This window comes from Medicago truncatula, chromosome 8 (genome assembly GCF_003473485.1).
Source record: "Medicago truncatula cultivar Jemalong A17 chromosome 8, MtrunA17r5.0-ANR, whole genome shotgun sequence".
Classification (NCBI taxonomy): domain Eukaryota; kingdom Viridiplantae; phylum Streptophyta; class Magnoliopsida; order Fabales; family Fabaceae; genus Medicago; species Medicago truncatula.
In genome coordinates, this window is record NC_053049.1 from 10,922,343 (window position 1) to 10,947,441 (window position 25,099).

At 34.0% G+C, this 25,099-nt stretch overlaps 2 protein-coding genes and 1 long non-coding RNA gene across 4 annotated transcripts; 2 read left to right on the plus strand and 1 right to left on the minus strand.

Moving 5' to 3' along the window:
• The first annotated feature begins 755 nt into the window (after nt 1–755).
• LOC112417310 (probable disease resistance protein At5g63020) lies at nt 756–12,802 on the plus strand. The gene is made up of 4 exons (XM_024772861.2): nt 756–895; nt 1,223–1,317; nt 9,940–11,755; nt 12,202–12,802. Exons 3-4 carry the CDS (start codon nt 9,981–9,983, stop codon nt 12,800–12,802), a joined length of 2,376 nt encoding a protein of 791 aa, XP_024628629.1. The 5' UTR covers nt 756–895; nt 1,223–1,317; nt 9,940–9,980.
• LOC25500818 (uncharacterized) lies at nt 12,796–20,144 on the plus strand. Its single transcript, XM_024771992.2, has 7 exons — nt 12,796–12,931; nt 13,032–13,280; nt 13,402–13,989; nt 16,457–17,278; nt 17,559–18,263; nt 18,697–19,512; nt 19,819–20,144. Exons 1-7 carry the CDS (start codon nt 12,842–12,844, stop codon nt 19,840–19,842), a joined length of 3,294 nt encoding a protein of 1,097 aa, XP_024627760.1. The 5' UTR covers nt 12,796–12,841; the 3' UTR covers nt 19,843–20,144.
• A 769-nt stretch (nt 20,145–20,913) lies between these two features.
• LOC25500819 (uncharacterized) lies at nt 20,914–23,623 on the minus strand. 2 transcript variants are annotated; one of them, XR_003007577.2, is made up of 7 exons: nt 23,497–23,623; nt 23,004–23,104; nt 22,335–22,449; nt 21,921–21,987; nt 21,606–21,657; nt 21,397–21,515; nt 20,914–21,306 (listed from the first exon to the last, which is right to left on the minus strand). It is a non-coding gene; the product is annotated as an uncharacterized lncRNA (long non-coding RNA). The 2 variants fall into 2 exon arrangements; XR_005643641.1 differs by lacking the exon at nt 23,497–23,623 and having other exon boundaries at nt 23,004–23,483.
• Nucleotides 23,624–25,099: the final 1,476 nt, after the last annotated feature.

A 25,099-nucleotide genomic window follows, 5' to 3' on the forward strand; every position in this document is an offset into this window, starting at 1 on the left:
AATGACTGATCGTAATCTGCTCGAGACAAATTTCATCTAGAAAAATAGCATTGCTCAACTTTTAAGGGGTTAAAATCCTCTCTGTAAAAAAAATAAATAATGATATTGTGATCCATTCAATAGCGAGAACCACTACCTGTTTTTCTATATCATTTTCTAAATGACATTCTCAATTTAATTTTATAAACGGAGAGGATCCTTACTAGTTACTCCGCTTAAAATACATGTTAGCAAGACCAGGGGCGATTTTACCCCCCAGCTAGCTTGGGCACGCGCTCGGGCTCAACCCATACTTTCTTTGTATCATTACAAGAAATTTAACTTTTAGTGATGGCCAAAATTCGTTACTATAGGGCAAATTTCCGTAGCTACATCTGTCTGTCATTGCCAAATAACTGTCGCTGCAAGTTTTCCACTTTTACCTACGGAAAAAACCATAGGTAATTCTAGGAGACCATTTTAAAAACATCATGATATCTACCTACGATTGCGGCTGTCACTAAAATTTATCATTGTTTTATTTTGCTCAAACTCTAAAAAATTTCTGAGACTCTGCCACTGAGCAAGACCCTGCAATATTACATTTTATTAGAATCAGATTATGCTTGACATGAGAGGTAAAGAATATATATTTTTTTAAAGTTTAAAGTGACACGCAAGGATCACTTGTTCCCCCAGTCTATCGGTATATACTTTCCTATTTATTTCGTTCTCATGCATACATTCGCTTATTATTTTCCTGATTTTTTATTTACTCCCTAAAGCTTAGTTTACAAACATACATGTATGTAAATTTCACCTTTCTTCATTTAATTTGAAATATTAATTTGATCCTCGTTCAAAGATGAATAAATAAATTATGAAGACAAATCACAACTTCTGGTCATAAAGTGAGGTTTGTTCCTTCAAAACTTATATATCTATTTATTTAATGGGAAATGCTAACCGGTATCCCCGGTGGTTAATGATATAAAAAAGAAAATTATATAATAGTTAATACATTGAAATTGTGTAATTAATTTATAATAAAATCAAAAACAGTTTCCTTTTATGGTAATAATTCCCTTTTATGATACCCTTATTTAATTTAATGACTAATAGTTTTTGTTTACTGCTTCTTACGAAAATATTTGAAATCATAGCAAACATAATATAACTTGTTTTAATTATTAACAAATTAAACCATTCTCCAAAAAGAATAACAGATTAAAGATTATTGTAGAGCACACAGAAGAAGCTTGATTAATGAAATTGGAAAATGGAGTTGGTGCTGGAGAACATTGAAGAGCTAATTTCTTGTCATTCGTTTGTTTGAAGGTAATAAGATTATTTACCCTTACCCGTCTTACAATCTTTAAGCATGAAATGAAGTCCTTTTATTCGTTTGTTCGTAATTTCTTGTTATTCGCTTGTTTTTGTGGAAAATGATCAGCCTCACTGAGGGCACCAAAAAGTATTAGGGGTGAGTAAAATTGGTCAAAAGGTCCTTTTAAACTCGTTACCTCTAGTTGGTCTGCCCTGCTTACCTCGCTGAAAAATCGGGGTGGGACGGGCAATGTCCGCCAACTCATCAAATTGTTATTTTTTATTTATTTTTGTTCAATGAGTTAGATAAAATTTAAAGTAAAGAGCCTCAATAATCCATCATAACCTAAATTGATTTTATAAGTTTGTCTTTAAAACAAATGTATTTGCAGTCAATTTTATCTATTTAATTAACACCAATATTTTTTTTCATTACGACAAAATTGACAAAAATAAAATACATAAAAATATAGTTTTTTGTTTGAGCAAGGCAAACTGAAATTTGAACTCAACCATCTAAATTGACTAAACTCGTCCCTTCTTTTACGGGATCAAGCGGTGTGATCTAAACGGGACAGGTCAGCCCACTTCGCCATCCTTAAAAAATATAGACAAATTTATTTTTATTAAGTTATTTTTGCCGATTTAGGCTATTTTTTTAAAATAGTTTTCTACAGTGTAGTGTCTTTTTACTATAACTTTTTAACAAATATTTAAAAGAAGATGACTTCAAATGAAAATTTCGTTTGAATATTTTTTTTTATTTTTTTAAGCAATTTGAATAATTCTCTTAAAATGTCATTATAAATATTTTAACATTTTGTTATATATTTTTTGTATAATAAAATTTAAAACATTTCAAAAAAGAAACTATTTCAAATAGCTTCTGATAAAAAATATTTTTAAAAGATGTTTTTATAAAAAATTTGATTTTTATTATGTAAAATCTCTACCAATGAATATTTAAGTTTTTTTTTTTTGACAAATCAATGAATATTTAAGTTAATGAATGTCAAAATAACTTTTTTAATTTATAACAAATAAGTTTTTTTTTTTTTGTGGTGGCCAGAGTTCGTACCCTGGACCTTGCATATATTATGTATTGTCCTTACCAACCCAACTGAGCTAAGCTCACAAAGACATAACAAATGAGTTTTTTGGCCGAGGTTTGAACCCCGGACCTTGCATACATTATGCATTGTCCATACCAACTAAACTAAGCTCACGAAGATATAACAAATGAGTTTGAAATAACTGCTACTATTTTTGAATAAATTTTTAAAAAATCATATTTAGAAATACAAAGAAAAAATCGCTTTTTTAAATGGATAAAAAACGAACCCAAAAACAAATTCATCTAATTGGTTAGCTTATATATGTAACCCATGATTGGATCGAAATTCTCTTAAAGTGAGCAATTTCCTTTGAAGTATAAAATAGATAATATCAACCACATTAATTAATAAATCAAATGTAAAGATTATATATATAAAATAACAAACAACTATCTCTCAACAAAAAATTAAGAAATAACTAGGTTATCAAAATAACACCCATAATTTCCTCACTTTACATTTTAGTCACTTTAAAAATTCAAATCCACTATAATTTATGTATATGGGTCACCATAATCCGATACAAACTTCTTTTTCAAAAATTGATATCCAATTCTTTAAGACTAATTCCTTCCCAGATTCAATTGACCACAAAACATCACATTTATTTAGGTAAAAAATAAGAACATATTCAGTAAAAGAAAAAAAGAATATATTAAAGTTTAATTGACGAATTGACCCAACCAAAATTTACTATAGGTTAAGGTTGGGTATAACCTACCCATTTAAGTATATATGTGTCCTCATCATGAATGATGTGATAAGCCACTTAAATGTCAACTTTTTTATTTGATTTTATTTTTAGAATGAGTTGAATCCAAAACGTGTTTTCTATTTTAATTTCTCTAAACCAAATGCCCGACTCATTCGTGCATTTTCTGGCTCAGGACAAACCTATAATTTGGATCCTAATTAACTAGTATAAAATATTTGATTTCTTAAAGTGTGAAAATAATTTACTTGAAAATGATACTTTTTATCAAGTTAAGAAATAATCTAATAAAAATATTAGACTTTATAAAAAAAATATTAAATTTTTATTTAATATTCAAATGCTCATAAAAAATAAAGGCTAAAATATGGTTTTGATCCCTGCAAATATGCCTCGTTTTGGTTTTAGTCCCTGTAAAAATAATTTGTTGTTTTTAGTCCCTGCAAAATATTTTGTTTTTGAAAATAGTCCCTGCAGGGACTATTTTCAAAAACAAAATATTTTGCAGGGACCTTTTTCAAAATCAAAAGATTTTGCAGGGACTATTTCTCTAATAAAATGGGTTCAGTCATCATGTGCCACGTGTGCAAATCATCACAAAATTGGAGCCAGGGACCAAAACCAAAATGAGGCATATTTGCAGGACCAAAAACAACAAAAAAATTTTGCAGGGACTAAAACCAAAACGAGGCATATTTGCAGAGACCAAAACCATATTTTAGCCAAAAATAAATCCTATGAGAATTTTTAGATGCAGAGTCATTAATAATTGCGTCCACATCAATATGTTCAATCATATATTTTCAATGCATAGAATGGCTAGAACAATTGAAACATTTGGATAACAATATGCGACTTTGACAAACTCAAAATTTTAAAATGTTGACATCAACACATTCGCCAAAAAAACAATATACATCGAAGCTGAAATTGGATCCGGTTAATAAATTCAAATGTTCAACAATCATACCTAAATTTCAAATGTTGACATCAACATGTACAGTCGCCAAAAAAACTATTTCATCCTCAAAAAATGTTCAACAATCTTCAACAAATGTTGAATTTCAAATATTGACATCAACACATTCGCCAAAAAAACTAACATCCGTATAATTAATAATCTGACTTACAAGCATATCTAAGACTCTGTTGGTGCTGCTGTTTGGACCTGTGGATTCTTCATACATCAGAGCCAAAGATCACTCCATATACTAACGAGGTAGCAGTTTCCAATCTTCCACCGATGACCTTCAGCTAACAACATTCGAGAAGACCATATGTTATGCTAGACATAATTGGGGTTGCGCCATATCGCCACCCTGATAAAATCCCATATTGGGAAATATCTAGCTTTGAAATATCTTATAATCATAGCATCCGGGTTGGTCATGAACTGCCAACCTTGTTTCCCCAACATTGCAAGATTAAAACCATGGAAATCTCATAAACCTAAACCTCTGTACTCCTTTCGCATAGTAAGTTTCTCCCATTGTGTCCATTTAATGTCTTTGTTTCCATTTTTCGAACCCCACCAAAATGAATTAATCATTTTTTCAATCTCGTTTGCAAGTGTCTTAGGCATAAGAAATGCATTCATACAATACAAAGGTATTGCTTGAGCCACAAAACTTAATCAATAATTCACGACCTGCTTGTGACAACATTATGCTACTCCAGCTAGATATTCTCTTCCAAACTCTATCTTTTATGTAATTAAAGATAGACCTCTTGCTTCTACCAATGATGGAAGGAAGACCGAGATACTTACCTGTCCCAATACTTTCTCAAGCTTCAAAGATCCGAGTAATGTTAAATATTTATGCATTGCCCTGAAGCATCAGCATACACATTCAACATATGATGACGATGTTGAGCCTCTCCCTCATTTTCCCGAAAGAAAATAAAGCTATCGTCCACAAATAAGAGATGATTAATTATGGCAGATCCTCGACAAATTTTGACTATGTGGATATTACATTCAAGCTGAGCTCTATGTAATAAAACAGATAGGCCCTCCGCACAAAAAAAACAAACAAGTAAGGAGATAAAATATTAACTTTCATTATTTTTTATAAAGAAAACGGCATAAATACGAATAAGTCCTTTCAAAACAAGATGTACCAGAAGTAGACGTATAAAGAGCTTATGCTGTTACATATACAATTAGAAAAAACCAATGGAAAACAAAAGAAACAAGATAAGATATTGTATACAGACACCGAAAAGGGTGAAGCCACCAATAGTGATAGTCAAATTCGAAAGTCGCATAATACGATTTCAACTACCGGTAATACTGCAACTTTATTTTGTCACATAAGGTTCACATATTTTCCTCATTGTCTTGAAAAAGACGTTTGTTCCTTTCCTTTCAAATAACCCAAACAGAAGATAGCCAAATAACATTCAATGTCGAAAATTTCTTTTTTTGAGAAACCACCAATGAAGATGAAATGCATAAATTGATCTGATAATATACCTGGTGTGACCGTAACAAATTCGACCCAATCTGAAATCAAATACCAAATTCTATCAAAATCACATTTGACAAACAAGTGATCCACATCTTCATTGGAATCACAATCTCGCATTGTTGATCTTCATTCTAAATCACTCCCCTTTTGAGCAAATTGTCTTTGGTGGGGATATGATTAAGAAAAAGGCGCCTAGCAAAGACATTGAATTTGAGAGGAGCCACTTTAAGACAAAGCATATTAGAGTTTGCAACATGATTGTCAGTATTCATCGATGCCAAAAAAAAGATTAACATAGTAACATTTGGACGGATGTAACTGCCAAATCCATCTGTCCTTCGAACCATCCTGCAAAACAACATTAGATAACAACTCACAACATTCCCTCACATGATCTTCCTCCCAAGCCAACAACCTCATTCACCACCTCCATGCATCGCCATTCAGGTCCCAAACTTAAGACTTCATCTCCCCCAGAGTCACTAGTTTGTTTTCAGACAAATCATAAAGCCTTATGAACCTGACACTAAACTAACCTCCCTCCAACCAAGGTAAAGGACCCATCGCCTACTTCCCTCCACATATTATCAACGATACAATTCTAGACCCCTAAACGAACTCCCTCGCGAATCAAATTAAAATTCCTCCACCAAACTGAACCAACTCCCCCGCCATAACATAATTGCCTTCTCTCCTCCTTGTAACGGGCCACTAGCACTGTATACCATAAACTGTCTTTTTTTTCAACATGATTTTCCAAGAAAAGCAAAATTAAATTCCCTCATCTTCCTAACCCCCAACTCGTCCTTCTCCTTATTCAAGCATAGTATGTCCCCTTCGGCCGCTAACATGAATAACAAAGGGAAAAGAGAATCTCCTTGGCATAACCCTCTTTTCATTTTAAACTTAAAAGTCGGACTACCATTAACCAAGACTGATGTCATTCTCGTAATTACACATTCTATAATCCACTTACGCCACAAAGTTTGGAAGTTCATTTTAGCTATAACATCATCAAGATACTTCCAATCGACAAAGTCATAAGCTTTTTCAAAATCCACTTTAAATATTAATAAATCTTTTTTGACCCGACGCGCATCATCTACCACCTCATTATCTATCAGAATCTCATCCTATATTTTCCTACATTTTATGAATGTCGACTGAGATTTTGAAATAACACTCCCAATGACATTTCTCTATCTGCTAGCCAACACTTTGTACAACCAACCAACCAAAGAGATAGGACGGAAATTAGTCATTCGTTGAGGACTCTCCACTTTGGATATAAGAGCTATAAAAGTACAATTAAGTCCTTTTGTCAGTTTGTCATTCTGATGAAACTAAGAAAAATAAATCGCATCAAATCACCCTTTAAGTCCACTCATCGACAATTAATAATATCGGGCAATGATCTGATAAACCACGAGGCAGAACCACATGAATATAGTTAGGCCATAACAAACTCAACTCTTCTGACAATAAAAATATATCTAAGCAACTCATTGACTGACCTCAACACCTCAACTTTGTTTTATGAATGCACAATACAGTTGGACATTTGTCCTTAACTAACCTCAACACCTCCCTTCGCTCCTCCCATCCTCCCAACCCTCTATTATTAAATATAATTATCTTCATAAGGACCTCCTACTGCCACCATCAAAAACCCAACTACTCCAAATATCCACCCACATCCCTCTTTCCATCCTCAATTCGAGAACTGCTAACCTCACGTCCTTGCCGACCTCTACCTTCAACGCTTGATAACACATTAAACATGTTAGCACTATCCCCTTTAAACTTCACCCCAATGGACTTGCCTATTTCACAAACATCTTCTACCACCACCTCAAAATTAGCATGTAAGATCGTTAAATTTTGCTAATCATTATTACTAACTGATGCAGTCGCTCCAACTGACAACGGAACACCATTAACGTTTTGAGTAGAACGAGAAGATTTGTTAACTAACCTTTTCTTTTTAATTACTACGCTTTAGACAACCTCGTCACCCTCTTCAAATCAAGAATGACGAAATTCTTTTCTTCCTTCGTTATTTTGAAAACTAAATTTTGTCACGTGTTATATTCAATTCAATGGATTAGTTTATACAATTGCATATAGAGATACCTAATTCATCCCAAAAAAAAAGTAAACTGATATAATATGTTTATTTAATACTAATTTTTTTGAATGAGGGAGACAGAAAAAATTTAAATCATATTATTGGCTGGGTTCGCGCCGCCGCAAAATCTGCAGTGGCGTCGGATGACTCTCTCTTATTCGGTGTGTGTATATATATATACAGGATCCGTTGACACATGTATAAGTTAAAAGACTTACATCAAATCTCAACCGTTAATTTTAATAAATCTTACGGTTCAAATTGTATAGACAAAAGAAACTGATAAAACACATTACAGCTGATCACAAATCTCCTTCGAAAATTTCTTGTATCAATGAAAAGCCTTGCAACCTCGGATAAATAACTGGAATCACTGATTACCTAATAATCTAAAGCATTGATAATCAAGCAAACATCAATTATAGATTCTACACCACCAATTTGTACTATGAGATTTAAGCCAACAGCCCTTTAAGTCATTGTTATGTGACAACCCTAAAAGAATTGAGATATCCAGGTGCTTGTACAAGGTTCTTGGGTATGCCAAAATCATAATTCATTCCTAACGTGCCAAACTTTGGAACTGTTTCATGGGTAACATACATTAGAAGTACTCGATTGTTTCTTTGCCATGCGGTGCGGTGGTAAAGGAAAGCCAAAGAAAGAAGAAAGAAGAAATTCTCAAACGAGATCCAGTGGGATATGTTTTTGTTTGCTATTTTTTCTATACAATTTGGTGCAAGTCTTTTGACTTGAACCGCCGTCCGCATGGGATTTCAGCTTCCTTATCTTTTCTAGTTGTATCGTCAAGTGTCATCGGATTGGGGAATTTTTAATTTGAGAGATGAAAGGTTATGAGACATTAAATATTTGATATTTAATGGTTGAGATTGACTTACACCTGGTGTCAACCGATTCTGTCTATATGTATATATATACTTTGAAATCCTATAAGCTTAAATGAAAAGAAGAAGACGCCTTGGAGTTGGCAGTGAAAATTTTTGTTGGGGTAATTTTAAGGAAAAAAGGCCATTAGTTGAAATGTTTTATATAGTATCCGAGTCTAGGCAGAAAAAAAAACACATTAGAGATGAACCTTTTAACAAGGGCGCTAATATGTTCTCATGTTTACATATAAGAATGAACAAAAGTAAGGTTGGGTATTAATTTTTAGAGAAATCCTATATGGTATTTTCTTTTTATTTAATTCTTTCTCTCTCTCTTCGGGTCCAACGTCAACACTTATTCCATGTTCATTTTATAGGGTGTCGGATATTAGTGCAGCTTGTGTTTCTTGCATTGCAAGCAATCTAGGTTTTGGATGAATTATGGAGGAAGAAGAAGAGAGTAATTAGAGGTTGTTATAGAGAGAGAAGAAGTATTGGAAAGTTGTTATTTTCATTGATTGATGAATAGAGAGTTTACATAGTATTTATATACATAACTTAGGCTTTGTTTGAGAGTTTGGAGAGGAGGGGAGGAAAGAGCTTTGGGAGGACAAAAATATAAGGGAAAATTGAGAAATCTTTAACTTTTTTTGAAAGAGTATTTTTTTAGAGAGTGATAAATTAATTATGATTAATATATTTTTAATTTTAAAAATATTATAACAACATATATTAAATGTGAAGAACTCATATAAACCCTCTCAAACCACCCAAAAATCCACCACTACAATTTTAAAGTTGCCTAAATGAGGAGGATTTTATATTTGGAAGAAAAATAAACCCCCCAAAACACCTCCTCCAAATGTCCTTTATTTTTTCCACTTACTCGTTCCTTTTTTTTTTTTTTTTTTTTCAAACTCTCACATCTCTTCCCCTCTAAACTTGCAAACAAAAGAGAACAGGTCTTCATGTAACTAACTAACTAACAAACTTATCCAAATGTAAAGCTAATCACAACTAACTCTGCTAAACAATGATTATGGATTAATAACAAACTAATATCGGATACGGTGTTGGTTTTTGTAAGTTAAAATCACAGTTATAATTTTTAATAACTGCTGTGGAATTTGGATAGGTTGATAGTGAGTTGGGGCATCCGCTTGCAATGTCTAATCCTATAATCTAGTCAATATCGATTCCATTTTATCATTACTTGAATTTACTAATCTACTTTTGATTGTTGATTGATCAAATTCCACTTACCTTTCTTAATTACTTTTTTTCTGATATATTTCCACTCTCTGATTTGTCTGAAATAAAGAGATGTAGGTATACTTAGTTCAAGAAAATTGAGAAGAAAGTATGGAGCCTGCATCCTCCAAATGTGTAGAAAAAGCTGTTGATTTTGTGTTGTACCTGACTATTCGGCATGTGGGTTACATCTTCTATTACAAGGAAAATGTTAGTGAACTAAACAGTCTAGTTGAGAAGCTAATTCTTGAAAGAGAGAGCCTGGAACATCGAGTAGATAAAGCTGAGGATAATCTAGGAATAACCGAAAGTAATGTTGCAACTTGGCTTCAGAAAGTGGATAAAACTAGAACTGAAACGGAGAAGTTTCAAGATGATAAAGGCCATGCGAAGACAAGGTTTTCCAGTGGTTTATTTCATTACTTGAGGAACAGACATAGACTAGGGAGAAAAGCAAAGAAGATGGCAGTGGATGTCAAGTTATTAATAGACGAGAAGTTTGATGGAGTTTCCTATCAGCAAAAGCCAACATCTATGCATGTTGCTTTGTTTAATGATGGCTATGTAGAATTTGCTTCTAGAAAAGATACAATTAAAAGCATAATGGAAAAACTAGAAGATTCTACAGTGAGAATGATTGGAGTGCATGGGCCAGGTGGTGTGGGTAAGAGCACTTTAATCAAAGAAATTGTTAAGAAAGCTCAAGTCAAGAAGTTGTTCAGTATGGTAGTTATAGTAGAAATAACTAACAATCCCAACCTGCGAAAAATCCAGGAAGAAATTGCGTACGTGTTAGGATTGAATTTGGAAGGGGAAGGTGAGACTGTGAGAGCAGATCGTCTAAGAAGGAGGTTAAAGAAAGAGAGGAAGAACACCCTTGTCGTCCTGGATGACCTTTGGGACAGAATAGACTTGAATAAGATAGGGATTCCATTTGACGATGATTCAAGCCGTCTGGCAAAAGGAAAATCACCTGGTGATTATAATAGGGATGATGATTCAAGCCGTCTGAAAATTCAAGACATGAAAGGCTCTAACTTCACAATGGTGAAAAAAGGAAAATCTCCTGGTGATTATAATGGGTGCAAAATTTTGCTAACTTCGAGAGATAAAAAAGTATTGTCTGATAAAATGGACGTCGAGTCAGTTTTCTATGTGGGGGAATTAAACGGTGCAGAATCTCTAATGTTGTTTAAGGAGGAGGCTGGAATACATGATGAAATGTTCAATTTTAAACAGGATATTGTTAAGTATTGTGCAGGGATACCCATGGCAATTGTTACTGTTGGAAGGGCATTAAGAAAAAAGAGTGAGTCAATGTGGGAAGCCACACTTGAAAAACTTAAAAAAGAGGAACTGAGTGGAGTGCAGAAATCTATGGAGATTTATGTGAAGATGAGTTATGATCATCTAGAAAGTGAGGAGCTCCGGTCCATTTTCTTACTTTGTGCTCAAATGGGTCATCAACAATTAATTATGGACTTGGTGAAGTATTGCTTTGGATTGGGTATACTTGAAGGGGTCTATACGCTAAGAGAAGCCCGTGATAGAGTATATACATCAATTCAAAAGCTAAAAGACTCGAGTTTGATGTCGGATGGTAGTTCCAGTGATCATTTCAATATGCATGATATGGCTCAAGATGCCGCTTTGTCTATAGCACACAAGGAGAAAAATGTATTTGCTTTGAGAAATGGCAAATTAGATGACTGGCCGGACAAAGATATACTTGGGAGGTGCACTGTTATCTCTATACGCAACTGTGAAATCATTGACGAGCTTCCTAAATTCATACATTGTCCTCAACTTAAATTCTTCCAAATCGACAACGATGATCCTTCTTTGAAAATACCTGAGAATTTTTTGAAGGAATGGAAAAACTCAGAGTATTAATATTGACTGGTTTTCATTTATCATGCTTACCATCTTCGATTAAATGCCTATTAAACCTCAGAATGCTTTGTTTAGAGAGGTGTGTTCTAGTTGACAACTTATCCATCGTAGGAAAGCTGAAAAAGTTAAGAATTCTCAGCTTTTCTGGATCTCAAATTGAAAACTTGCCAGCTGAGTTAGGGTGTTTAGATAAGCTACAGTTATTTGACATCAGCAACTGTTTCATAACGAAGGTGGTTCCACCTAGTTTTATATCAAGCCTGACTTGTTTAGAAGAGTTGTATATAAGAAAGAGCTTGATCAAAGTGGTGGTAGATGGAGAACCAAACCAAAGTCAAATTACATTTCTTTCTCAGTTAAAACATTTACACCAATTGAGGGTTGTAGACTTATGTATCCCGAGTGCTGCAGTTTTGCCTAGGGACTTGTTCTTTGACAGGTTAACTGATTACAAAATTGTGATTGGAGACTTCAAGATGCTTTCAGTTGGAGATTTCAGGATGCCAAATAAGTACAAAACATTAAGATCTTTGGCATTGCAGCTAATAGACGGCACTGACATTCACTCTCAGAAAGGGATAAAGTTGTTGTTTAAAGGAGTTGAAAATTTGTTGTTGGGAGAGCTAAATGGTGTTCAAAATGTTTTTTATGAGTTGAATTTGGATGGATTTCCAGATCTTAAAAATTTATCCATCATAAATAACAATGGCATTGAATATATCGTTAACTCGATTGAACTGCTCAATCCTCAGAATGTTTTTCTCAATTTGGAATCTCTATGCCTCTACAAACTGAGGAAGATAAAGATGCTGTGTTATACTCCAGTTACAGATGCCTCATTTGCCAAATTAAAAACCATCAAGGTCAAGATGTGTACCCAGATGAAGACTCTCTTCTCCTTTTACATGGTTAAATTTCTTGCTAGTCTAGAAACAATTGATGTTTCTGAATGTGATTCTTTGAAGGAGATTGTTGCTAAGGAAGGAAAAGAAGATTTTAATAAGGTTGAGTTTCATAAGCTACGCTCTTTGACACTATAATCGTTACCATCATTTACTAGTTTTTATACCCATGATGAGATGCTCTCTGTAGAAGAGCAAACAACAAAAAATACTGTTGCAGAAAATGATGACAGTGTCGTGGATTCCCTTTCACTCTTTGATGATCTGGTATGATACTGCAAAATATTCCCCAGTTTTAGTTAATTTGTAATTTTTTTATTTTTTATTTCAGTTGTTGCAGATATAGTAATTGTGCGTGTTCTTGCAGATTGAAATTCCAAACCTGGAGAGTTTGAAGTTATCCTCAATCAAAAGCAAAAACATATGGAGAGACCAGCCTCTGTCAAATATTTGCTTTCAAAATTTAATAAAATTAACTGTTAAAGATTGCTATAACTTAAAATACTTATGTTCATTTTCTGTGGCTAGCAAATTTAAGAAATTGAAAGGCCTTTTTATAAGTGATTGTTTGAAGATGGAGAAGATTTTTAGCACTGAAGGAAACACTGTGGAAAAGGTATGCAGAGGTGTAATGTTTTGTAGTTGACTCAATGTTATGTATACAGTTGCTTGCTTTTGTACATTTTTGTTAAGTACTTAAAATGATTACCTTGTGGCTTTTATGTATCAAAATGCAGGTCTGCATTTTTCCTAAGTTGGAGGAAATCCAGCTCAACAAATTGAATATGTTGACAGACATATGCCAAGTTGAAGTTGGTGCTGATTCCTTTTCTAGCCTCATTTCTGTGCAAATTGAAGGGTGTAAAAAACTTGACAAGATTTTTCCAAGTCACATGACAGGATGCTTTGGGAGTTTAGACATCTTAAAGGTTATTGATTGTATGTCAGTGGAAAGTATTTTTGAAGGAGTTATTGGTTTCAAAAATCTACGGATTATAGAGGTTACAGAATGTCATAACCTAAGCTATGTCTTACCAGCTTCTGTGGCCAAAGATCTAAAAAGGCTTGAAGGCATTTCGGTGAGTCATTGTGACAAAATGAAGGAAATTGTTGCTTCAGATGATGGACCACAAACACAATTAGTGTTTCCTGAAGTAACCTTCATGCAACTCTATGGCCTGTTTAATGTTAAGCGTTTCTATAAGGGGGGACATATAGAATGTCCAAAATTGAAGCAGTTGGTCGTGAACTTTTGTCGTAAATTGGACGTGTTCACAACAGAAACCACAAATGAAGAAAGACAAGGCGTTTTCTTAGCTGAAAAGGTAAGGAACCATTAACTTTTTTTTAATGGCAGTAACCATTAACTGCTATCTCATTGTTCCAACTCATAAGAATTACGTATTTGAAATGGACAACAAGAGAAACCGTGCAAATTTTATAAAATAATTCTAATGTAGTTCAAAGTTGTGAAAATAGTACATTTCACGAAGGTTATTTGCTGCACGTTGTAGATTTCTAAATGCATGATACATGTTCCAAGATAATGCAAACTTATATTTGACTCAACCTGAAATAGAGAAGAAAAATAAATATCTAACCAAATCATCTGTCGAAAACCATCATTTGTGCCAAAACATTACACTTATATTAACTCACTCTTTTAGCATGTCAATAAATTTTATATCACATTTTCTGTCTTGTAGTATGACAAATTTTTATTCTATGTGAGATCAAACTTGTTTGCATGAAAAGCTTGCTAACTTTTTTACTTAAATGAAAATGAGTAAAAAGGTATTTTGTTAAACACCTATAATGCATAAAAAGATAAATCTTAGGAACATTGTCATATTAAAATCACTCAGAAAACATTTGATCTTATTATATTATATACATAAACAACGGATATTAGTATTAGAGTGTAGTGAATAAATCATGGTTAGTTAATAGTAAACTAGAGTTAGTTAGTTGTGGCCTGACAATGTGTTTATAAGTGGGGGGCAATCCTCACCTCACAAGCCGGTTTTGTGGGTTGTGTTAGGCCCAACCACGATTTCTAAGATGGTATCAGAGCGATACCGTTGCGCATATAGTGATTCTGAAGACGATGAAGAGGATTCTGTTGGTGATGAAGAGGATTCGGTTGGTGGTGAAGATCTTGAAGCTTCTGCTGCAGAATCTTCGTGTTCCTCCACTTCGCAAGATTGCTTCGTTTTCGGTGGTTTCGGTGATTCAGTTTCCACTTCTGTTTCTTCACCGTGGATTGCTTCGTTTTAGCCAGCGGTTGATGGATTTGCCATCGAAATTCCTTGCTTTCTCATCAATTCACGTTGTTGCAATGATTGCAACTCTGTGTTTGTTGCTTCGGAAGAAAACAAGAATTGACATAGTCTTGATTCGTTGTTTCACGCCTCTGCTGAATCTACAAAACAGAACAATCGAAAATCTGATTTCACCGTTTCTGAAGTAGCTATGGAACTCGAAGAGTCTCTTCACCGATTTTGTTCTCTCAGGCTCTGAACCTGTTTACGGCGTTAGTTTCTTCTTCGTCGGAGAACAGGAACAAGCTGTATTCACAGTCAACAACAAGCTTCAGTGCTTCCAGTTACATGACGAGTCAATTGTGGATTTCGATCCCGGTGGAAATCTTTGCGGTTTGTTGCTCTCTTTTCCGTCAATTTCTTTTTCAATTTTGTTCTTCATGTGCACAAGTTTTGGTATCGATCGACTATGGTGGATTCCATGGGACAGAGGGAAGAAACAGTTCTCTGATGGAAATCTCCTCCAAGCTATGTGACACGTTTCTAGTTCCAAATATTCTTTCTACCTTATGTTCAGATTCAACCGCAATCAAGAAAGTAGTGGCAGAAGAAGGAAAATTCGAGCAGGTATTGAGAGCGAAAATCGATTCTGGATGCATTCAAGTTTGGAATCGCGTTCACATAAACACGATGGTAGATTTGTGTTCCAAATCATCAGTCTCGATTTCGTGGTTAGGAATTGGCAGCATATATTTTTCTCATACCTTGCAGAAGAAAGAGAATAGAAGGAAACGTGTTGAGGTTTGTGATTAAGCGTTTGGAAAAGCTGTTTTTGGGGAAAAACATATTCTGCATAAGCTGTTTTTGGTTCTGTATAAGATGATTTGTTACAGGATGCAAAGCATTTGCAAAAAAAAAAGAAGAAGCACGGTTGCAGCAAGCTACTATAGTTGAAAGACGTTTCAGAACCTCAAAATTCAATAACTTCATCAGATATCCATCAGAACATGGCTTCTCCCACTTTGTGCTTGGGTCTCTACATTGCTGGATTATCATTTGCTAGTTTTACTACCCAATTTTACTTAGTTACTTCAGTATAAACAAATTGTAATTTCCATTTTATTTCAAACTCAAAATTGGTGAATTTCCCCACTTTGAGTTTGAGGGGGCTATTAGTCTAGTTTACTATTAACTAACCATCATTTATTCACTGCACTCTAATAATTAGCACTGTTCAAAGATGAAGTTGAATAAGCCATAGACCTTACCTTGTTAGAATTGATACACTAAGAAGTTAGGAACTTTGAACATGTGTAAGAATTTTCAACCAATCATTTTTTTTTTGTGAGAATGGTTTATAAGTGGCCAGAGAGAGTGGAATTTGAAATGAGGGAAGAAAGAATTTGAAATGACTAATTTACCCTTAAAAATTATGATGTGTCATTTTTTACAAATGATTTGTATGGTATTTTTGACACTATTTTCCTTCCTTCTTCTTCTTAGTACCTTGATTGATTTCGTCTCTCTATAGGTAATCTCCAACTTGGAGATCATGGAAATTCACTCAAAGGATGCATTGTGGTTAAAGAACAACACTTGGAAGTACCGAATGGACTGTATAAAAGAGCTTAGCTTACGCTATCTCAGGGGTGTTGAACTTCTCTACTGGTTTCTGGACAGAATGCCTAATCTGGAAAATTTAAACTTGTTTTCCGGCAACCTGCATGAAGGGTTAGTGCCGAGTGGAAACATTGGACCACAAGAAAGATTGGGAACTGTATTACAGCTCAAGACATTGACTTTGTGGTTATCAACGATAAAGGATCTAGGATTTGACCGAGACCCACTTCTACAAAGACTAGAGCATTTGCTCTTACTTGACTGCCACAGTTTGGTCACTTTAGCACCTTCCTCTCTATCTTTGACTCACTTAACATATTTGGAAGTAAACTCTTGTCGTGGATTAATGAATTTAATGGCAATCTCAACAGCCAAAAGCATGGTTCAACTTGCAAAAATGAAGGTAATCGAATGTAAAATGCAGGAAATAGTAACCAATGAGGGAAATGAAGAAGACAGAATGATTGAAGTTGTATTTAGCAAATTGGTTTATTTAGAGCTGGTAGGATTACATTACCTTACAAGTTTCTGCAGCTACAAGAACTGTGAATTTAAATTCCCATCACTGGAAATACTGGTTGTGAGAGAATGCGTCAGGATGGAAACATTCACTGTGGGTCAGACAACAGCACCAAAGCTACAAAATATACATGTCATTGAAGGAGAAGAGGAAGAGAAACAGTATTGGGAAGGTGACTTGAATACCACTATACAAAAAAAATTCAAAGACAAGGTACTTTTCATAAAATACCAAGATCCTCTCATCTTAAATTCTTACTCTTTAATCAAAATAATAATTCCACTTGTATATTTTAGAAATATTAGTCTTTTTTTTATTTATAAATTATTTAGCTGGTTGAATCCAACATAAACAACAAAAATCAAACCTTATCCCACTGAGCGGGGGTTGGTTACATGGATCAAACGACAGTCATATTTGAGTTTTAATTCACAGCACCTTCATTTTCCTGGTAATGTTAATTTTCTTTTTACTTATTTCTCTGATTGTACAGATTTCTTTCAAATACATGGAGAGGTTGAACCTTATTAATTATCATGATTTATTAGAACAAGTATGGCATTGCAGTGATTTGGTGCAAGAGTACATGTTTCGCAATTTGACATCCTTGGTGGTATCATATCGTAACAATCTAGTACACGCAATTCCATCTCATTTACTTCCTTGCTTTGAGAATTTGGACGAGTTAGAAGTATCAGATTGCAGTGCTGTGAAAGTCATATTTAATTTAAATGACACAATGGTCACAAAAGCTTTGGGAAAATTTCGCTTGAAAAAATTGTTACTTTATAATCTACCAATCCTGGAGCATGTATGGGACAAAGACCCTGAAGGAATTTTTTTCCTTCAAGTACTACAAGAAATGAGTGTTACAGAATGTGATAACCTTAAATACTTGTTTCCTGCTTCGGTGGCTAAAGATCTTACTAGACTCAAGGTGCTTAGTGCAACGAACTGTGAGGAGCTGGTAGAAATATTTTCGAAGGATGAAATACCTGCAGAAGGAGAAATAAAAGAGTTTCCTCAACTGACCACAATGCACCTAATAAACTTGCCAAGGCTCAAATACTTTTATCCTCGTCTACATAAGCTAGAATGGCCTGCACTAAAAGAGCTGCATGCACATCCTTGTAACTTGACGATACTCAAATGTCGAGAAGATCATCCAGAGGACCAAGCCCTTATTCCAATTGAAAAGGTACTTCATACAACTTGGTGTATAAGGCAGTTAAAAACAGTTTCACGTGCCCCAGATAATAATACAAAGTATACCTAACCTAGCAGCATCACATTGACGAACCTATAAATGTATCTATCACTGGAATCTATTCCTATTTTTATTCAATTGATGATATTTAAACAATAAATTTAATTCCTAAAGCTCATCAGTCGTCACTATCCAATTCTTCTATGCTTCTACTCATACTTTGTTGTCCAGTGATAGACTAATAATTAAAATATATAATCTTATAACAATTATGACATAACAAGTTTCAGATAGTTATGGAATTTCAAATATTTCATTCTATATTGTAGATGACTTCAAATATTTATTTTTATGGAAGAGTTCGTTTTAATGCAAGTTGTGTTTGTCTGTAATTTCCTTATTGTTTTTCCTCTTGGCTATCCAGATCCCCAGTATGGATAAGTTAATAGTTGTTATTGGAGACACCTTGGTCAGGTGGAATCGATGGTCTAGCAAATTGCAATTTGACAAACTGCAACACTTTCAAGAAGAGTCAGATAGTGTGCTGCATGTGTTCCTTGGCATGTTACCTGCTATAGGAAAGCTTGAATTTGATAATTGTTTGGTTGAAGAGATATTCTCTCCTGAAAGACCTAATGCTGATTACAAAAGTGTCCTCTTGCACCTAACAGAAATAGAGTTAAATAATATGTTTAATCTCAACTCCATTGGTTTAGAGCACTCTTGGCTACACTCCATTCCTGAAAATCTCAAAAAATTAGTAGTAACAAACTGTGGTCGTTTAATAAACTTGGTACCAGACATGGTATCTTTCTCCAGCCTCAAATATTTGGATGTAAGTATATGTAGTGGAATGCTATATCTGTTTACATCGTCAACAGCCAAAAGTCTGTGCCGACTCAAAGTAATGAAGATAGAATCGTGTGAATCAATGCAAGAGATAGTGTCCACAGAGGGGGATGAATCAGGTGAAGATAAAAAGTTAATATTTGAGGACCTCCGCACTTTGTTTCTAAAAGATTTATCAAAGCTAAGGTGCTTTTATTCTGGGAAGTTTTCCTTGTGCTTTCCATCCTTGGAGAAAGTGTCCTTGATTCTATGCATCTCGATGAATACTTTCAGTCCAGTCAACGAGATAGATCCAACCAAATTGTATTATGGAGGAGTTAGATTCCACACAGGTGAACCACAATGGGAAGTTGATCTGAATTCTACAATACGCAAGTGGGTTGAGGAAGAGGTATGTACAAAGTTAACAACATATTTTATCTCCCAAAAGTACTTCTTTGATCTCAGAATAGTTAGTTCTACAAGTCTGTTTCCTTTGCTTAGTGTATACATTGTTGATGATGTATGGGGTGCTAGTCTACCTTGCTTGATTTCTTCGGGTATGTTTGAGAGTTGGGTTTCGAAGGGGATGTTTTTGGAGGGTTAAGTATATATTTTGGTATATATTTGATTTGATATTACAAGGCCATCATTAAACTGCATGTACTAACCTTTTGGTAAATAGCAAGTAATCTTTTCTACTCTCTTTCATGTGCAGATGCCATTTATGCATGGTTCATGAAAGGTGAAAAAGTATAGGGTGTTGCGCTAAAAGCCTAAAACCACACTTAGAGGAGCAAGGGTACTCTATCGTAGAAGTAGAAGATTATCATATCAACAAGGATTCATTAACAAGTACTAAACTAATTAAGATTATTTATTATTTAGACGGACAAGTATTAGAATGATTTCAGTAACTGAATAAAAAGTAATGACGAAAAAGGATAAAAACACGGAGCTGTAAATCAATAGAGAGATCTAGTGTCGTGGTTTCACTTGCAAGTTTTGATTCCTTTATGTCTAGTTCTAATTAAATTCCTTTATTTTTATTCAATCACCAAACCCTTAACTAAAACTATTAATTTGTTTGGTCATTCGTGATTAATATTCTTTTTCTTAAATTAACACTTTGTTTGATCATGCAAAGAGTTGAAACTCAAGAAAAGCATAAAGCACGAAAAGGTTGAATGATTGGAAGACTAAAATTAAGGTTTCATCATGCAATAATTCTAGTCTCAATTGTCCTATATCCACCAACTAATTACAGTACGATTGTTGATCAATTAAGTTGATTATTGGCATGCAAGGTTTGATCATTCCTAATCATATGATGAAGTCACACTTGTTCTTCATTTCAAAATTCATTGTCATTGATCTAGCTCAGGTATGGTAGTTGGATCCATTGGAGAAACCAACACTAATCTGTATATTTCGTTTCGATGAACATCATAAGGATTGGTGGGATGTTGAGAAGAATTGTATTTTGCAGCATGGTAGACTTAGGTAAGAAATGGGAGAAAATCATTATTCTACTAATATCATTATTGGATGAGATTGTGAAGTGAAAATGAAACTCAACTTCGCATTAAATTAGAGGGATTTTTTTTAGATACGCTAACAACACTATTTTTAACACACTCTCTAATAAATATCAACTTAGCCTTCTTTTCAAGTAAACACTAACTATGCCACTGATTGTTTTTATGTATTTGTTGGCCATATGGGGGAATTTGTACAGAATAATCCATCAATAATTAAGCAAACTTTACTTTATGTGCACAAAAAATAAACTTCAGTTTAAGTAACAAAAACATTATCTCCTTTTCTCTGTTATTTTTTCTGGTAACAAAACCACATTCACAAACCTAATTAATCTGGTAAACCATATATATACAGGATATTACTAGTACACAGGGGCGGATCTTCCCAGGGACCCCTGGGAGCCATGGTACCCCCCCAGATATTCTATATATATTAGATTAGGCATAATATGTATACTAGAACTCAGAAGGTGCAGTGGAAATGATGTTTGATTTTCCATCAGAGGTCGCGAGTTCGACCCTGCTCTGCATTCAAGCAAAACAAACCACTGGACCAGTTAACAATTATATCCTTCTCTTGAAACAACTTAATATATATTTCATACAATTCTGGCACCCCCAAGAAAATATTTCAAGATCCGCCACTGCTAGTACATCATAAGCTCCTACCATAGACTTCTATAATTAGTACATACCTATATCACAGACTTACATGCGTATAATGAAATATTGACATTGTAATCTTTATAATTTACCTATTCACCTGGACAACTTCAACCACCTAGTCACATAATCTTTTAAGCTAAATCCCTTGCTAGGCCTTAGAATTTGCTTGAACAAAGCCACTTTTGGAACATTCCAATGCTCCGCATGACTGAAAATTTTCAGGAATTTAGATTATTTTCAAAATGATAACACACCTAGTTAACTGTGCATCAGTTATCACAATGAACATTTTTCTCACCTGCATACTTTTCCTGATTGTGTATCAAAATAATATTCTGTGTATCCAGTTGCTGCAGCATATATTAACAATTTAACATGGTCAAACTGTGTACAATAAATATAATTTAAGCTGCTTTTTGTTGCTGCTAAATAAGCATTTTGTGATTGCCACATATTCTATTAGTTTGATCATATGCAACCAACAGTGTAAAAAATGAAGAAAATAAAATCCGAGAGGTGCGAGAGAAATGCAGATAAATACAATACACAAAATATGTAAAGAAATTTCATTATGTTCATCAATTGGATATACATGGATAGGCTTGAAATGTACCAGAAAGAATAAGCCTCCAAGGAAAGGATAAGACGCAGCTGAATCACCAGTGGCCAATTCATTTATCCTGTCATGGAAAACATGTATGCAAATAATACACTAAGCTTTTCAAAGAAACAACCAACACTCGATAAAAAGAATGATTTTTAAAAAAGAAATACGAGTTTCTAGAACATGATGTTTAGCAGGAGATTAAACTCTATTCCTTTAGATTACACAGCTAACCAGTTGAGGCTGGTTTTTTCAACTACATCGCAGCTGCAATTACAGCTGCATCAGTAGCATTTATCAACTGCATGTAACATCAATGGTTGCAAGGTAATCCTCAACTTTAACAGCAACTACAATTTAAAACCTTAAGTTGCAAGACTATATTTGAGAAAGCAGTAGAAAAGTGTTCAAGGTTATCCTCACCTCAGAAGGGATCCAAAATTAGTGCAGTTCCTTTTAAAACACGGAAGTCCTTTGAAAGATCATGCTGGATCCGCAAATTCACAATCCTCTTCATATGCATTCAATGTGAGATCTCCTGAGAGTTGGGAAGAATATATCAGCCATGTGAACCATCTGATTTCAAAATGCTAACTAGAAAATTCCAATTGGTATTAGCGTCATTTTGTATCAGTCATTATATAGGAAGCAATCATTTGCAGGTTATCATGTTTCTCAGCATTACCTATCCCTAAAACATTAATGAGTGGTACCCAAGTTTACTCTTGTTAGAACATCAACCCAGTTCAAGAGTAAAATATATGAAAACAACGCCAATACTCCCCTCAGGTCTTATTTATAGGAGACATTTGGACCAACAAAAGTTGATATATCTATTTCGAAACTTGGACCAGATACATAAATTTTTGTTAGGCTCAAATGTCTCTTTTTAATAGGGCCGGAGGGAGTAGAAAACACACAATATTTGATCATGAATTTCGACTAATTGTGCCTATGTCTCCGACTGCAAAGCGGGATGCACTTTGTATTACTATTTCAAGTGCTTAGAGTTTATAGTGTACAACTTATTTGAATTCTACTGTCCATTACTCCGAGTCCTGAACCCTACTGTTGGGGAAAAGCCTTGCTCACCCTCCAATCCAGTCGCAGCCCAACAAACGTATAGGCCTAGCCGACCTGCCCAATTGTAACTATTGACAGTTGCTCTATGCGCCCCTTGGATAGCTCTATACCTGAAATAAGTTGATCGAAAGACATCATCCGATGGAAGAAAAAAAAAAGGCCGATTGGACCAATAAGTTTTGTGCAATAGGAAGTTATGTTCCGATAAACCGAGGGGCTTTTGAGCAAAACTGATGGGCTAATATAGCAATTTCCATAAGTAATTATGAGCCATACTCAACAACTCTGAATTAGTCATAGTCTTTTCCCTAAACATATATTAATCCTTTAATTAAGTTTAAAACTTTGTTTTTCCAAATTAATCATCCAAAGTAAGTGGAAAAAAGACAAAAATAGTTTATCACGCATACATAAAATTGAAACTATAGCAAGGGTTAATCAACAAGTACCAAAATAAGCAAACAACATTCAAATTAATTTTAGCATATTAAAAAACTCTAACCTAAAACATGAGAAGGGATGTGTAGAGTTTGATATGTTGTTTGAGTTTGACGAATTTTGTTGGTGTTTGATGTGTTGGAGTAGGGAAGGAAAATGTAAGAAAATGAGTTTGAAACACAAATGGTAGTTTTGTTTATGTTTCAATACTTATCACGTAACACCTAGATTATAAACAACACAACTAGGGATGTAAATGCGGGCCAACTCGTCCCATTATGCTCGATCCGCTAGCAGTCCACCAAAATGTGGTGGGCTCAAATACACCACCCCACCCCCTGTTTGCATATCTTTTTAACGCGCTTGCAAACCAGCCTGCCTCAGTCTGTTTTTTCAGTTGGCTAAACGGAACGGACTAACTATAGGGGTGGCTTCAAAACCTCCGTCCAACCGGCATAAAATGACGGGTTAAACAAACCGGTCCGGTGGATTAGACCCGTTTTACCACCGATAAAAACAACTAATAATTTCAGTCATATGACGTTAACTTTACCATTGCGTAAAAGCCCCCTGAGACACTATTTAATAATTAGTTTTTTATAAAAATTCGTGTATTTAGTGCATTGAAATTTATAATATTTGACTTTTTGAATGAATAATTTTTAAATTTGGGTTTATTAAAGAATGTCCAAAATATTTGTTAGCAAGACCGGAAAAAAAAAGTAGGGTTAAATTTTTCGTTTTAGTCCTTCTGAAATTTTTCTTCAACTTTTAGTTTCTATAAAATTTTCAATTACTACTTTTGGTCATTATTTTTTAGTATTTTTGAATGGAAATTTGCAGAAATGTGTAAAAATTTCTTCAAAAAAAATTAGAATTTTATAACAAAACATAAATTAAATATGAATTTTTAACCAAAAAAAAATTCATATTTAAATTCAGATTTTTTTAAAATTTCATGTTTTATTTAAATAAATAAAAAATTGGACAAATTCTTATAATATTATAAATTTTTCTACAAAATTTTATATATGAGTTTACTTTAAAGGATTGACAAAATATGAAGATAAAAAACTTTTGGATGACTAAATGTTGAAAAAAAAAAAATTAGAGAGACTAAAACAAAAAGTAAACTAATTTATAGATATAAAAAAACATATTTAACCCAAAAAATAAAAGTAAAAATAAAAATTTATCCTTTTATTTATTTATGGTTGATAAATGTGCCCATTTACTACCTAAGTCCGTCCGTCACCTATTCTACTCCGGTAGTTGCAATAATAAACTCGATTTTTGAGGATTAATAAATGCAAACGTTTGTTCTTCTTCTTGTAGTCTGGCATAATTAGTTAAAGCAAAAACCCTAAATATCGCAAAGGGACAACACACCCGGTCGCATTGCAGCAACGCCCAGGCGTCGCACTCTATCAACTGTAAGTAGCTATTCTTTCCTGGTTGCATTGCATTTCATGCTTAGAAATATACCATTTCCATTTCAACTTCTTATTTAACTCAGTATTGCAAGCATTGGTTCACTTTTAAGTTTCATTCAACATTTAGGGTGTGTTAGACAAGTTACAAACAAACGTTAAACTTAAAATCCTAAGGACGAGGTATCTTTATCTTTATTATAAACATTTGCCTTGATTTTTTTTTAAAAGTACACT

What these genes read in the sequence shown, in the direction of transcription:
- LOC25500818 (XM_024771992.2), top strand. Translation starts at nt 12,842, where the DNA reads ATGCTCTCTGTAGAAGAGCAAACAACAAAAAATACTGTTGCAGAAAAT. An exon ending in CCCTTATTCCAATTGAAAAG is followed by an intron (nt 18,264 to 18,696) that starts GTACTTCATACA and finishes TTGGCTATCCAG; the next exon opens with ATCCCCAGTATGGATAAGTT. An exon ending in GCAAGTGGGTTGAGGAAGAG is followed by an intron (nt 19,513 to 19,818) that starts GTATGTACAAAG and finishes TTTCATGTGCAG; the next exon opens with ATGCCATTTATGCATGGTTC.
- LOC112417310 (XM_024772861.2), top strand. Translation starts at nt 9,981, where the DNA reads ATGGAGCCTGCATCCTCCAAATGTGTAGAAAAAGCTGTTGATTTTGTG. An exon ending in AAGGAATGGAAAAACTCAGA is followed by an intron (nt 11,756 to 12,201) that starts GTATTAATATTG and finishes GTTCTTTGACAG; the next exon opens with GTTAACTGATTACAAAATTG.